Below are 16,834 nucleotides of genomic sequence, written 5' to 3' on the forward strand. Positions count from 1 at the left end.
AATACTTTTACTCCCTATCAAGGACAGCTGTGGAGGGTTCCACAATGAGCAATTCTTTCACCCATGCAGTTTTTGCTAGTGTTTTTCTTGCTTTAGACTGACTAGAACAGAGGAGCAGCAGATATTTTTTTGCTTCTAATTGACACCTTGGAAAGAATACCTTACCAGAGGCTGGATAATTCTGTATGCAATTGACAACATTCACTTCCCAAATTTACACTGATTTTTTAAAATTAGGAGGAGAAAATTATGAAGTCAATCCAGTGATATTTGCAAAGCTAGGTAATGATTCTGTGTTGCTTCAACATTGCCAGTTCCATGGATGTGGCTTATGAGAGAGATGACCTCTTTCCCACCCTGCTTTCCTACATGCCCACCCGGCTCAGTTCCACTCTGCTGCACTCAGCTCAGATCTGCTGGCTACACAGCAAAAGGTCTCAATAGATGCTCTTGATTAAAAGTTGTGAAGCCAGTTTCTCCAAAAACTTTACTAGGTAAATTGCAAAGGAAGACAACAAAGTTGGTTTTCAACCAGACTGAGCAATGTGTGGACACTTGAAATGCACAAATTTACATTTTCTTACAAGGTTTATTTTAGGGAATTTTGATGTTTATAATTTATTTCAACTCTTACTGAACACTAAGATCCCAAAGCATATGGATGCATTTCCCCAGTTGACCAAAAAGCCACAGAAAAACATACATTATTTTGACTGCTTAATTAGAGATGTGCTTCCCTCAGTAATCTTTTCTATTGTGCCATAAAGAGCATATTTGCATTCTACCCTATCTATAAAATTCAGAATTCATTGTGATACTGGTTAGTAAGTACTGTCTGAAGATGTCTCGAGCTAGAAGTTTAGTGACTAGAATTTCCCTGAGGTATTTGAGAACCATTCATTTTATGAGCCAGGCAATCTGCTATGCACTGCAGATATAAAGAGAAATAAGGCAGGTACTTCACATTTTATGTGTTGAACATGAGGAGCTGCATAATGTGTGGAAATTAAGAGCATGGACTCTGGTGCAGATTGCCTGGGTTTGAGTCCCAGCTCTGCCACATTCTAGCTTTAACTCATGTCTCCAGCTTCCCATCTGTAAAATGCTTGTGAGGTTCCTTGTGTGGACTAAATGGCTTTATAAGTTATGTACTTGGTTACCTTGCATAATATAGACTATATGATTTTTAATTTTTAAAGACAAACCTAAAAGTGCTGAAATAGAGGTCTCTTTGCTTGTTAGGCATCTCCCATGTGCACCATCAGGAGCAGATGGTATCACAGTGATTCAGGGGTCTTCTGGGCTGCCCACAACCACATCGGCCCTGGGTATTGCTAATAGTGCTGGTAAACAGGCTTTGGAGAGTTGGGTGCCCCAGCTTGTAGCATTTGCCAATTTTAGCTATGTAAATTCCCCACCATGGCTGATTTCAATTTACCAATGGTTTAACAACCCCCTAACAAAATTCCTAAATATTTACCAGTTGACTCTTCCAACTCCTCCTGAGTGGGCTTCAGCACAATGCTGGGGCTGCACCAGCGTGGGACATTGAGCCAGCAAGCATTTATTTAATAGTCACTGCATACAATGCACTGTACTAGGTCTGCAGTGAAAGATGAGGAACAACTAAAAGTGCTAAAGTAAGTCCTCTCTGCCTTGAGGACTTACACTCCAATTGTAGAGAAAAAAAAATAGGTGAATCAGGACCCTGTCACTGTAGAATGTGAGCTGGCACCAACGTTGCTGGGGAAGGGCATGTCATTCCTTCGGGGAAAGTGACCAGCAAAAGAATAGTGTAGTGTTGAACAGAAGAGTTATGTTTCAAACTGGGGAGGAGTTGGTGCAAGTGGGAATCTTTCAGAATAGGCAAGTTGGGTCCTTGGAAAAAATTTAAAAGATTCAGGCCTGGGAAATTAATTTGAAATACGTCACCACAAAGTGAGTGGGCCTCCCTGAAATGCCATGGCTGGTCATTTGCGGAGACGGCAGGCATAAATCTATCATCACTGAGCCTGAAGGTCTAACTATTTAAGAAGCTTGGGAAAGTTTGCTAAATTAGCTGTTAATTTTAGTCCCTAGAATAGAGGATTTTATGGTACTTTCCAATTGCTCTTTTTTCTCTTTTTTGCTGAAAACATTCCTGTTGGTAAGGCACAATGTGGGATTTTGCCATTCTCATTTTATTTAATTAGGTGATGTAAACTGCATTATATTTTATATACAAATATATTATATTTTGTATTATTACATTATATTGTGTGTGATGTGCAGTGTATTTCTCTCCAGGAAATAACAGGTTTAGAAGATTTTTTTATTATGTCATGAGTTGATCAACATGGTATGGTATTGCTACTTCTCTTTTTCTTTCCTTAGCATGTGTAAAAGTTAGGGTACTTGAATTCAGCTAATGATGCTTATAGTTCTAAAACTAGAGACATCTCATGGTAGTTTTTCACTTTTTCCTGCTAGTCACAGCCTTTTGTGGAGCACCGCTACAATCAGTGTGCAGTGGTTGGAAACGGGGGGATTCTGAGTAAGTCTCTCTGGAGCCGAAATAGATAAATCCGACTTCGTTTTTAGGTAAGGCCTGTTCATCTGGTTTCTTTGAGCCAAAGACCAGCTGGATTTACAGGATTGGTGTAAAGACACTCTGTAAATTTTGACCTTTGAGCTGTGTCGTGTAAGTCTACAAATTATTTTGTTAGGCTTTCCTGCAGTGTTAAATGGACCGTTAGTTCCTCTGAATGTGAACATCAGAAGGAGAAAAATGCACTGTGATCATTTAATTTTCAGAAGCTCTGGGTGGAGTTGTGGCGAGAGAGGGTCTGCAGTACGTGCCGGGCTCACCAGAGCCTGCGGTGCACCGAGGGCAGCATGGCTCCCTGTGAGGACTCTACAAAGCAACATTGCCTGGGTTCACCTGGCCTTGAAAACTTTGCTTTTTAAGAGAGTATTTCAAGGAAATTTTTTTCTCAGATTATACTTGAGAGCTGCTGAACTAGGCACTACACAGCCATGCAGCATCACTGAAATTTAAAAAAAAATTGTGAGGCTTCTAAATTATGATCTTTTTAAATATTTATGTCTCCATACCAGCCAGCTTGGTAAAACAGAAACAAAAATGGTTTCCATGTGTACCTGTAGTCATGGTCTAGGGCATTTGCACTTTCAGAATTTGAAGAAAAGGTGATCCATCCCTGGGAGGATGGAGTTCAATTAAAATGCACCTTTTTAAGAAGTAAATTGAAATCTGTTTCCTCCTATTTCAGGAACACTGATTTCATACATCAGAGGAGATCCTTTGATCCTTATCTATTTAATGTTGTTCTTTTCAGCAAATAAAATTTTTTTGAATCAGTAGTTCCCCCCTCACTTTAATCTCATTTAAGATGTTTATGCTGAAGGCAATGACAGTAAAACAGACTATCAGCCCAACAATTATTGGATGTGTCCCTCATAATGAATGTCAAAATGGCCAATACCTGAATGATTTAGCCATTTGGTTAAAGTACTCAGTACTAAAAAGCCATCATCAAGGTAAATCATTCTTCTTTTAATGGACCTTTTATAAACTTAAAATTCCCAGAACATCTGTAGTAATATTCCTAAACATCCATTTTACTTTATGCAACTATGTGATATAGGAAATCCAACAAGTTTAGTTTAAAAAAATTTTAAATCTCACAAGCTATTTAATTTATAACTTTAAAATAAATGCATACATCTGTAGATTCTACATTTGCTGATGCCAGGTATCTTTCTGCATATAGAGTTCCCTTTGAAGTTTGCCTTTCAAAGTAAAAAGCAAAATGAGAGCTAGACATGATTGGTGTCATTAAATTTTATTTAATTTTTAAGCCTGTACCTATTTTGGCTGTACATGTTCATATTTTATAAAACAATGTGGAAAGTGCTTATTATTATTTTTTCCTTTCAAAAGATTGGGAGCTGTCAGTTAAGAGTGTAAGGAGCCAAAATAGGCAATGAGCATCTTTCCTATGCTACTGTATATCTACAACACCCAATATTTCCTTCTCCTTTGATACTATATGGAAATAACCTTTATTCTTCAGCAGAATATGGGACTGTGCTAGAATGTAGATCTGTTATTATAAGGCCACTAATGAGGGCATTTCTGGTCTATCATCTATGATTAGTATTTTCCCCAAAGTGCTATATTTAATTATTTTCAGATGTATGTTTTGTATCAAGGTAGTGTATATTTTATTTGTTTGTATGTTTAGTAGAACATGGAATAAAATATCAACTTCACTTATACTTCAGAACCCATGAACTTTAAGTGGTCTTCCTTAAGGAAATACTCAGGGATGCTCGTTTTGTATGTACATTTTCAAAGAATTGGTCTACTTGAAATTCTGTAAATGATAATTATGGAGTCATAACCAACTTTCCCTTTTTGCGTGACAGGAATATAATTGCTCAGAATTACAATCATTAACTTGTTTTCCAATTTGAAAACAAATCAGTACTCAAAAGAGAATGAAAACATCAATATAAAAACATCATTATATGAAGAACATAAGTGTTTTATTTATTAATAGCATAAATTGGTGGGAAAACTATCCATTAGGGAATCAGGAGATTTTTGCTTTTTCCATATGGTCTTTGCCATACAGAGCCTGGCAGACTCTGTAACCTTTGCCAGAATGCCTCAATGTTTAGAAATCTGTAAGTTGGTGATCATACCACTATAAGAATATAATCAGTATAAGTGATAATTTTAATAAGAGGAGTATGAACTCTTCAAAAGCTAGGCAAGCTTTGTCATTTCTAGTTTTATTACTTATAAGTCTAAATCAATGTTGAAACCACTTATCAAATTTGTATGTTTTGTGCAACATTGAACCTACTAGGAGTTCAGTACTTATTAAATAGTTTTAAATGGAAATCAGATGAATTCTGAGGAACTCTTAAACAGCAATGATTTTCTCAAAAAAATGACAATGATCACATGTGTATGTATGTATTTATGTGTATGTACTCTTCTTATAAGTTGTATTTTGAAAATAGTTTTCTTCCAAATTTCAGGTGTAACCTGCCCCCAACGACAGGAAATGTCAGTGAAGATGTTGGCAGTAAAACCAATCTTGTGACTGTAAATCCTAGTATCATAAGACTCAAGTAAGTGCATCCAACTCACACAGCAGTTCAGGAAACTCATTTGTTGTTCACCATGTTTCTTAGTCTGAGCACTCGATTATGTTGCTGAAGCTACTTGAAATACAGCTGGAATGACTCTTTGGGGAAAATATATCAGAATATATCTGTAATTTTTGAATTTCTATTAAGGTGTGGCTCATAAGAGGTATGACCAGTTGTACTTCTAATGATACAAGCTGAACATTGCTCATCAAATGAGAACTTACTGTCTCATCTTCTTTTACAATAGTGAAGTTGCTTTTTTCAATTTTCTTTCAGAATTTTAGTGTTACTCTTTTATCTTGGTAATGCCTTTTTAATAAAACCTAATCTATTTGGAGACTTCAGAGAGCAAGCCTTAGGAGAACCTAGCAAAATTTGATTTTCACTTTGGATAGTGCATTACTAAAGAATAATTGTCATGCTTCATATTCCATTATGTAATTGCAATGAAATGTTTGTTGGTTAATGAAAGTACTGTACATAGTCTTACTGTATTATTTTAATAAAAAGTCACTAATAGAATACACTCTTCAAGTAATTCTAGTATCCATTAAGAGAATATAAAATATCATATCTGCCTCCCAAACGTTTACTTTTAAAATTCACAAATTGTGTAGTTATTATTTAAACCAAAAATATAGAGAACCATCATAATACATGGAGGAAATTTAAAAAGTGTGTGTGTATGTATATATATTTTAAGTTTTCTAAAGGAAACTATTATGACCACACATGTACCAAAGGTGTACAAATCACAAGTCTATAGCTCAATGAATTCTTAAATGTACAGATATTTTAAGAGTGTCCTATGTTTGAGAAAACATTTCATCATTATAAACTTGGAAGGTGTTTCAGCACCAAAAAGCAAGCTTAGAAAAAAATTACTGAGTTTGAAGATCAAAGATGATAAAAAATGTATGTCCAGTCGGGGTATACCCAGTAAGAAAGTAGCAATGAGATTCTAGAAATACCAAGAAAGAGATGAAGGCCTAACCCTTGATATTTACAAGGTTTGAGTTTTCTCTGAATCTGTAGTTTTTCTTTTTCATATGCATGATTCAGTTTTTTTTGGCCAGTGGTAAACTCAGCCTTGTGTTTCCAAAACCACTACTTTGATTATTATTGTTATTATTATGCATATTTTTAATTGGCAGATACAGGAACTTAAAGGAAAAGAAAGCAGAATTTCTGGAGGACATTGCAACCTATGGAGATGCATTCCTTCTTCTGCCAGCGTTTTCCTTCAGGGCCAACACTGGTGCCTCTTTTAAAGTGTACAACACACTGAAAGAATCTAACGCAAGACAAAAGGTTATATATTTCCACCCCAGGTACCTGAAGAATCTCGCCCTCTTCTGGAGAACTAAAGGTTTGATTGAGTATCGCCTGTCCTCCGGCTTCATGATCGCAAGCGCAGCTGTGGAACTGTGTGAGAATGTGAAACTGTATGGGTTCTGGCCCTTCTCTAAGACGGTACAGGACACCCCTGTCAGCCATCACTACTACGACAACAACTTACCCAAACGTGGTTTCCATGAGATGCCCAAAGAATACAGCCAGATCCTCCAACTTCACATGAAAGGAATCCTCCAATTACAGTTTAACAAATGTGAAATAGCCTAAGCAAAATGACTTAAAAAGAGAGAATAGTTTTAATGTAATGCCATGGGTGAATGACAGCGTTTCTGAACACAAAAATTGGTGATGGTAGGGTATAATAGGAGCAGCCCCCAAAACTTAGTTTGATCAAAGCTCCCTACTAAGTATGGAACCTGGGCAACCCATTCAGTTGTTCTGATCTTCAATTTCCCTGACTGTAAAATGGGGACCAGGATACCTAACGCATATTAGGAAAATGTGAGCATCAGTGAAAACTCTTGGCAAAGTATTTGCCTGAGGCAGGGACTCAAAGTCTTTCTTTTTTTGATAATTTCGACCCTTACCAGACTGATAACAGAAAGTGTTCTCTCTTGGAAACCTTTCTGGAGAGAGCAGCTGAATTGCCAGCACTCACTGGGGGCCTTTCTCTGGCAGGGCTCTCAGAGTGCGCACCAGAAAATTAGGTACTTAAGCAGGAGCCCTGATTATTCAGGAATGACATCCTTCTCTCTGTATGGTAATGTGCCTGCTTTTGATTACATTCACTTGTGTCATTCCCTGCAATGACTTGTGTTGTTTAGATTTTAGGCCTATTCTTTTTCTCCTTTATCATTTAAAGGAGAAAACATTTTTAAATCACTTTTATATTGATTTCCTGCCTCACTCTTAAACCCTTTCCTCTCCCACTGACAGGGTCTATCTACTTCAAGGATATGAATGGTTACAGTATCCAGTTCTTCCTACTTGTTGACTTGTCTGTGGGCTCACTTACTCAACTTATTTTTTAAAACATCACGGAAGAGCTGCTTCCACCCTAATAAGCTCTGTGAGCGGGACACAAAGGGGACTGAGCCCTGCAGGAGGAAGCACTTTCACGGCTCACCGTGATATGGTGTGGTGCAGGTTCCTTCAGCAGTTATGAACAAAGCACTGTGTGGGAATAATTAAATCTACCTCAGCAGAATCTATATGAGAGAAGAGGTGATTTCTGAATTCGACCCAGCTGAGTTAGGTTTAATCAAATGGAGGTAACTCGAGGGAGAGGAACTATGACAGGGGAGCAAGCTGTCCACTGGCTTCTGATTCATCCAAACTAGTACATTGGAAGGTAGGTCACTGTCTTTGCCCCCAAAAACTGTCCCATGAGGGTAGGTTACAGAGTCTGAGGGTGCTAGCTGGGGCCACATCTGTGAAATGGGAATAATACCAACCTGACAGATTTCATAGGTAAGTTGTAAGGATTAAAACACGAAATCTTCTTTCTCATAAGGAAAGGTGTATTAGACATCAAACTAAAATGAAGCCTGAGTAGATATTGAATATCAGCACTTTCACCACACTCCCTTACATTATGCTGATACCTGTTAATACAGGTCAGCCCTGGAGTTGGCCGGGCTGGGTGGAAAAAGTGAGCGATAAAGCAAAACAAAAGCACACAAACAAAAACAAAAAGTTTGCCCCTGCATCTACTGAATAAGTTATTTGACTTAAGTAATTATGTGCATACTTTCCTGCTTGTCTTTGTACCATCACAAGGTGAGCAGAGAGATGAGTGGAATAGACTAGGCAGCATGCCAAATTAATTACAGCTCTTAATTCTAAATTCTTACTTTAGCCAGAATATTGTTTTACTAAATGTTCACTTGTGAGAACATTCTGCTGTAAATTGCTTATTTTGATAAAGTACATCTTTAGTTTGATAATAGATGACATTTGTGATGCTATTCTCAGTTTACTTTTTCATTTGTTCTTCTGTAACAAATGAAACCTATTGGCTCTATAAATTGATTAAAAGCTCATATGTAAATATTTTTCAAAGGAAACATGCTTTTAGTTATATGAAGTCTAATTCATTTGTCCTTCTTTTTGTGGTGATGAATAAGTAGCTGATTTTTACTACTTCTAATGAGTTTTATTAGCTTTTAAAAATCTGCTAGCAGCATTGGTAATGTCTCTATCATGTTACTAGCAATGGATTATCAAAAATAGATCACAGCATTCCAATATTTTATAGTTAGTAAAATGTTTCTTTCAAAACACTTTCTTATGCACAAGAACTTAAACTTTTCTCTTTAATGGTATTGGAAATTTGTAATTGATGAGTAAAAGTAATAGAATATAGTGAAATAATTAAATATATAATATGGAGACTTTATTAGTTATTTTAATAAAAATTGCATATGATTAGGACATTTAGAACTTATTCAAGTTTTTCCCATATAACTTCCATTTTAACTTTGGAAATTTCCTCTAGAATATCAAAACAAAATCTTTGATGTCACCAATCAATTTCAGGAATGTTCAGAATGGTATGAGACTAAGAAGCAATGTCGTATAATATGCACGTTCCAGTAAAAGTTCAGTAAAAAACAAATTTTTCAGTTGTGGAGAAAATTGTAGACCTATCCACATGAAAACAGCTGAAGTTAGTTTCTTGCTTAATATTTACATTAACATTTCTATTGCCATCCTAAAACTTGTGGAAATTATACAACAAGCCCAGCTAGATTCACATTTGCCAGAAGTCTTTTGTCAAAAAGAATGTGTGCATTCCTTGTCTCTGTTTCCCAAGTGGGTCTGTAGCTGTTGTGAAATCTCAGCATCTTGTATTTATCTGCTATGAGCTGAAACCCTCTGCTTCATCCTCTCTAGTGTAGTCAGTAGGTTGTGGAGAAATAAAGGGAGTGGGTGGCCTAGTTCACATTGTATCATTTTCTCCCTAGCAAAGGGTGACCTTCCCCATGTCCCACTGTCATGTGCCAATAATGTCCTCCTGTTTAGGAACAGAATTTTTAAACATTTTCTAAAATAAAATAGAACATGAATTTTTATAATGTAACATATCAGCTATGAGAATTGTAAGTCATAAGTCACCGTTCTTTTTGTTCTGGGTTGGTGAATTGTTACAAGTTTTGTCACTAAGATAAAAACAAAAAGAAAAACCTACTCCATCTCTTAGATTTATAGATGAAGCACTGCCAGTACTGACTGTGATATTCTCAAGAAATCTCTGGGCGTAATGAGCATTGCTTAAGTGTAGTTAGGTGGGTTGGGTTTGATCTTCTGCTCTTAAACCTCAAGTGCATCCATGGGCATTGAAAACAGTCTGAGCACTGGTGCAAGAGAGTACTAAATCTTTAGTTCATACTCCAGCTCCTAACACCACATGCCACAAGTTTCTAAGGAAAATATTGTTTTTTCTGGATTCTATTTTCTGTTTATTGTGCAGCATCACTGGTCAATGTAACTGCATAACAAGATTCTAAAGGGATTTTCATCCAAATACAGAAGGTAAGCAGAAATGGTCAGTGAAGCATACATGCTTGCAAACTGCTATATGGGCCCCGGAAAGGACTCCATAAACAGTTGTATAGATTTAAGTTTTATGTCATAGAATAGTCCTTGAAGTCTCTGGGGTTTTTCTCAGAAGAAAATGAAAAGGCAAACACATTGTCACTTTCATGAAAGAAGATTTCCTTCTGCATGTAAATTCCAACCCTGTAAATTTGTGGGCTCTCAGCCAGTTAATCAGCCAAGGACATTTTTTGAGGACTTTCTATGTATAGAATACTGAATTAAGCCATAAATCAGACCTGTTTGGGGCTAGATTTTTTTCCCTTGCTTACAAAAAATTTACCAGTTAGATACTATATCATGTCAAGTACCCTAAATCATTCCATGAATCTCAGGAAGCTTTGGGAAAATGGGAAATTTTGTGGATGATGGGTCTGTTCACATCCTAAATAGCTACTACAGAATGATAGTTACAACAAAACAGTTTATTTATTTAACATGACATGAAAACCCATTGTTATGTTATTAAACACTATAGGAATTGCAGGAATTCAAATAAAATATCTGAAACATTTGACCTAATGAGACTATTTCTTTCTTAATCTTGACTTTTAAAAAAGGCATTTAGAGCCACTGGGTGAGCTCAGGTTTCCTGTTTGCCCCAGGCTTCAAAAGGCTGACTCCAAGGCAGGGTCGCTGTTACCCTCCAGAAGATATATGGGCCGGGAACTTTCTCTTGTCCATTGTATCTTTTTAAAAAAATTTGTATTGTTGTTCAGTTGCAGTTGTCCCCATTTTCCTGTTGCTCTCCCCTGCCCCGTCCACCCCCTATTCCCAAAGACAGTCCCTTCCCGGTTGTCCTTATCCATGGGTCCTTTGTACATGTTCCCTTTCTTATCTGGGCCATCACCTTTCCAATACCATTCTGCTCTCAACAACAACAACAAAAAGTGAGTGATATATGATAAAGATGCTTTGCTCACATAATGGAGAAAAGACAAACTCGTTAGGTGATGGTATTGGAACCTTAGCTCACTATATGGAGAAAAATTCCTACACTGCGTGATAGAAAAAGTCGGACTGCAGGGAGATTAAAGATGGACTCATCTATTGTAAGGCCAATAGAACTAAATGTTAGTGAGAGGCTGTACTTCTTAAATATAACCCTAAAATAACTTTTTTAAAACATCAGTTAAGAAATGATATCTCTGACTATATTTTCTAGTCCATAAACAGCACCTTAAACAAAGGGAATAAGCTGGTGGCAGAATGGAGTAGCTTTTAGCAATGTGTAAAATTGATGACATTAATATAGAAACAATATTAGAAACTGCAAATCAAGAAGTAGAAAACAGGAATCTTAATATAAAAATGAACAAAGAGTAAGAATGTGGTCTACAAAAGGAAATGTTAAGTAGCTAGTAAGATAGAGAGTGATGTTCTAATTTACTAGTAGCTAAGAAATAAAAAATAAAAGGAGATATTATATTGGCAAGAATTTGTAAGACCATTAATTCTAAATGCTGGTGGAAGTGTAAACTATAAACTGATTGAACCATTTTGGAAAGCAGTCTGGAAGTACTGAGTTAGTCAAATTAATTATTTATCTGCCCTGTGGCCCAGCAATCCCACTTTTTACATATATGCCCCTGAGAACTTCTGGTAGAGGGGTCCGCAGGACACTGACACTAAGATGCTGATTTCACTACTGTTTGTGGTAGCAGGAAGTTGGGTGCACCGGTGTCCATCTCTGAGGGAGTGAATGTGTTAACTCTGACAAATACGTAGTATGGAATACCTGGTAGCCGTTAGAAGCAACTTATTGGATGTGTATAGAGCAGCTAGGATAGATCCTTAAAATATAGCATAAAGGAGAAAATAATCTGCAGCATAGTGCCACATAAATACATTAAAGTCGATTCAGACATATGTACATACATACATATACATATTCAAGAACATATGTTAAACACTAGAAGAGTGCCCATTTAGGAGCAGGCAGTGGGAGTGGTTTTAGGGATAAAGGGGAAAATAAATAGTAGCACAAGAAAAGGGCCTGCAGAGACAATGGCTACTGAGTATACCATGAACGAAGACCCTAATGATGAAGTCAACTGTCAAAATGAGGCAAAATGAAAATAGCATATGCTAGTTTGAAAGAGCAGAAGTTTTAAAACAGCATCAAAATAAAATTTCTATTTTCCAAAACGATAGGACAGATGTCCTGCAGTAAAAAAGTAGTAGTGCTAAGGAGGTTAATTACAGAAGAGCGGAGAGGTACTACAAATGAGCAAGAGAAGAAAACACATACTATATGGAAATGAACATTTATGTTATGCCAGCACTATGTAGGGTACTTTATATATTGCATTATGTTTAATAGAGCAAGCCTTTGGATATAAGAGTTCTGTCCAGAATGTAGCTGGCCATGTAATATGAAAAATAGAGACATTTACTGAAGAAGATACAAGATACAAGAAACATTGTACACAGGACAGTGACACTTCAGTCCCCTTCAAAGTAGGCACCTTGGGACTTCACATAGTTCTCCCATTCACCATCAGCTGCCCCACCATATTTTCCTGAATGTCACTGGAGGCCTGAAATCTCTTCCTTTCCAAAGGTGATTTTAGTTTTGGGAAAAGCCAGAAGTTGCAGGATGGCAAATCTAGGATGTAGTGGGGCTGAGTCACCTGGGTAATTTGATGTTTCACCAAAAAACTCTGCATGAGACATGGTGCATGAGTGGGTGCATTGTTGTGATGAAGCTGCTAACCACCAGTTGCCCATAGCTGTGGCCTTCTGATTCGTCCAAATAATTTCCATGGAGAAACATTCAAGATTAATGCAAAATTTGATGTAGATTAGTTGCTCTACTCGGTCAGTCATTTTGAATGTGACGGCCCCACAGTACACATGGTCACTCAATGACGTCTACCACCCCCACTGACTAGCATAGCGAAGTTGTCATTGCTCACACATGTGCATCCACTCCACTGTCCTTGGCTGCCAGGTTATACTGATGTCACACAAATGTTCTTGTGTTAGTTATGACTGGACTTTTTCTGGACAGGCCTCATATTCTTATCCATACATAAAATAGTCTTACTACCACAAAAATATGGAAGCTTAGGTTTAGGTGGGTGAGTAACTTCTGTAAGGTTACATTATAAGACCAGAACTAGCATTCAGACTGACACCTGTCTGGCTCTACTGCCACATGCACACCCATGAAACCAGCTCTGTATAAATGATGTGCATTCCATTGCCCCAAAATGTTTTCATGTGCTGCTTTCACTCAGCATAAGATCCATTCATGTTGTTTGTATATCATGAGTTTATTATTTTATTTGCTGAGTAGAATTCTATCATATGAATTCACCACAATTTGTTTATCCATGCACCTGTTGATTCACATTTCAGTTGTCTCCAGTTATTGGCTATTACAAATACAGCTCTCATGGACATTTAGGTATTAGTGTTCGTGTGGACATCTATTTTCATTGAACAATTGAATGCAAAATATAAATTTTGACCTTTGTCCCACATCATAAACACACAAAGTAACTCAAAATGACTCATCTAGCAATGAAGTGGCTAGGGCACATGGTCAATGTATGTCTAACATTTTTAAAAAACTACCAAGAGTTTTCCAAAGTGTTTGTGAAATTCATGTTTCTATCAGCAGAGCCTACCAGCTGCAGTTGTCACATCTTTCATAAAATTTGGTATGAAAATTTGGTCGATGTTTTACTTATTAAAAATTGTTTTAAAAATTTTCAGTTATAGCCTCGGTTGGTGTGGATCAGTTGGTTGAGTGTTGTCCTGCAAACCGAAAGGTTGATGGTTTGATTCCTGGTCAGAGCACATGCCTGTGTTACAGGTTTGGTCCCCAGTCAGAGCGTGTATGGAAGGCAGCCAAACAATGTTTTTCTCTCAAACCAATGTTTCTCTTCCTCTTTCTCCCTCCCTCCCCCTCTCTCTAAAAATAAAAATTAAATGAAAAAATATTTTAATTAGAGTTGACAGTCACTAATACAGTACATTAGTTTCAGGCGTACAGCCCAACAGTGAGACATTTATGTAACTTATCAAGTGATCCCCATGATAAGCCTAATACTCACCTGACACCATACATAGTCATTGCAATGTTATTGACGGTATTCACTATGCTGTACTGACATCCTTATTCTGTAACTGCTGGTGTTATGGTCAGTCTTTTAAATTGCGTTGGATGTACATATGTCTCATGATTTTAATTTTATTTTCCCTTATGATTGTATTTCATATGTTTATTTGCCTTTTGTATATCTTTTTTGGTGGCCTGTTCAAATATTTGACCCCTTTTAATTGGATTGTCTTCTCATAATTGACTTATGAGAGACCTTTGTACATTCTAGATACAAGTCTTTTGTCAGGTGTATGTTTTACAACTATGTTCTCTTAGTCTATGGTTTGCCTTTTCATTTCCTTAATAACATTTCTTGAATAGCAGAAGTTTTCAATTTTACTGAAGTCTAGTTTATTGATTTTTAATTTTATTGTGTGTCAAATTGAAGAAACCTTAGCCAAACCCATGGTCCCTAAGATTTTCTCCTATGCTTTGTTCTAAAAGGTTTATAGTTTGGCTCTTAACATTTAGTCCTATGACTCATTTTGAGTTACTTTGTATGTGTGTTTATGATGTGGGACAAAGGTCAAAATTTATATTTTGCATTCAATTGTTCAAGTAGAATTTGTTGAAGAGAATTTCCCCTTTGTAATGGTTTGACATCTATGTTGAAAATCAGCTGATTTATATTTACTTATTTGTGGGCTCTCTATTCTGCTCCCTTGATTTATCTGTCCTCATGCCAGCACCGTACTATCTTGATTAATGTAACTTTATAATAAGACTTGAAATGAGACAGTGTGAATCCTCCAATTTTATTCTTTTACACAGTTTTTCTAGGGGGAAGGAAAGGGGCTACTCTGGAAGACTTTGTATAAAATTGTTTATCATTTTTTTTTCTTACGTGTTTGGTAAAATTCAGCAGTGAAGCTGTCTGGCTCTACAATTTCCCTTGAGGGAAGATTTTAAATTATGAACAATTTCTTTAACAGATATGAAGCCATTCAAGTTGTGTTTCTTTCCAAGATTTGGTAGTCTGTGTCATTCAGAGAATTTATCCTCGTTATTGAAGCTCTGGGCTTTAGTGTCATAAAGTTGTTTGTAATATTCTCTTATCTCTTCAATATAGTAGAGTCTGCAGTGATGCCCCCAATCTCATTTCTCATTTTAGTTATTTGTGTTTGTTATCTCTTTTATCCCTTGTATGAATGCTTAGAAGTTTATCAATTTTATTGATCATCTAAAAGAAGCAGCTTTTGAGGATCTTTAATATCTGCACTGATTTTTATAATTTCCTTACTTCTTCTTTCTTGGGGCTTCATTTACCTTTCTTTTTATAGTTGTTTAAGGTAATTAATGTGAGACTTCTTTTTGTTTTTAACATGGATTTTAGTTCTCTAAATTTTTCTCTAAAAACTTGAGCAGCTTCCTACAAATTTCATATATTCATGTATTCATTTTCATTCAGTTCAAAATACTTTCTGACATTTGATGTCTTCTTTACACCTTGGGCTTTTCAGTGTGTTATTTAGATTCCAATATTTCTGGATTGCTTTCTGTATGTTACTATAGATTATTTTCAATTAATTTCAGTGTAGTCAGTTAACATGCTTTGTATGATTTGAATCCATTTAAATTCACTGAGACTTCATTTTTGTAGACCAGAAAATAGTCTTTCTTCATAAATATTCTGTGTGTACTTGGAAAGAGTATGTACTCTGATGCTGTTGGAATTAGATCAGATTGGTTGACATTGCTGTTCGAGTCTTCTATGGCTTGTCTGATATTTGTGTGTTTGTCCCATCAGTTATTAGGAGAATAATATTAAATCCTTGACTCTAACTGTAAATTTATCTATTTCTTCACACAGTTCTATCAATTTTTGTTTCATGTATTTTAAAGCTCTATTAGTAGATGCATGAATGTTTAGGATTGTTATATTCTCTTGATAAATGGCCTGAATCATTTTGAAATTGTCTTCTTTACCTCTAAAAGTATTCTTTTCTCTGAAATCTACTTTGTCTGATATTAATATAGCCATTCCAACATTTTATATAGCATTTGTATGATATCTCTTTTTTCAACTTTTCTTATTGTTCCACCACAGTTGTCTCCATTTCCCCCCATCGCTCCCTCCCCCACCCCAGCCATCCCTACTTCCCACCCTTGATCCTCCCCCACTTTGGTTTTGTCCATGTGTCCTTTATAGATGTTCCTGAAAATACCACATGATCTCACCTATAAGTGGAACCTAATCAACAAAACAAACAAGCAAGCAAAATATAACCAGAGACATGGAAATAAAGAACAAACGGACAGTAACCAGTGGCGAGGTGGGAGGGGATAATGGGGGGGGGAGGGTTTTCAGAAACATGATATCTCTTTTTTATCGTTTTATTGTGAACAAATTTGTTTCTTTATATTTAAGGTGGTTCTCTTACAGGCAGCACATAGTTAGGTCGTGCTTGTTTTTTATCTAGTTTGGACATGTACCTTTTATTTGGTGTGTTTATACCATTTAGATTTAATGCCATACATTTTATTTCTGCCTACATTATAAACCACAAGATACCTTATGGTACTTTTTACTTTAAACTGTCAATTATCTTTTTGGAAAATTAAAAAAAAATTTCCCTCTTACCCACCTATTTACCACTTTCAGTGTCC

The 16,834-nt window shown here is 36.3% G+C and overlaps 1 protein-coding gene across 1 annotated transcript in view; it reads left to right on the top strand.

Annotated features, from left to right (window-relative positions):
- Positions 1-8,531, top strand: part of ST8SIA6 (ST8 alpha-N-acetyl-neuraminide alpha-2,8-sialyltransferase 6) — a 132,488-nt gene extending 123,957 nt beyond the window's left edge. The window contains 4 exon segments of the mRNA XM_045858027.1: positions 2,470-2,543; positions 2,545-2,580; positions 5,050-5,142; positions 6,318-8,531. Coding sequence (XP_045713983.1) covers positions 2,470-2,543; positions 2,545-2,580; positions 5,050-5,142; positions 6,318-6,786 — 672 coding nt within the window. The 3' untranslated portion in view covers positions 6,787-8,531.
- The last annotated feature ends 8,303 nt before the right edge of the window (positions 8,532-16,834 follow it).

Source organism: Phyllostomus hastatus, unplaced genomic scaffold, assembly GCF_019186645.2.
Source record: "Phyllostomus hastatus isolate PE091 unplaced genomic scaffold, TTU_PhHast_1.1 phas_scaffold_1674, whole genome shotgun sequence".
NCBI classification, from domain to species: Eukaryota; Metazoa; Chordata; class Mammalia; order Chiroptera; family Phyllostomidae; genus Phyllostomus; species Phyllostomus hastatus.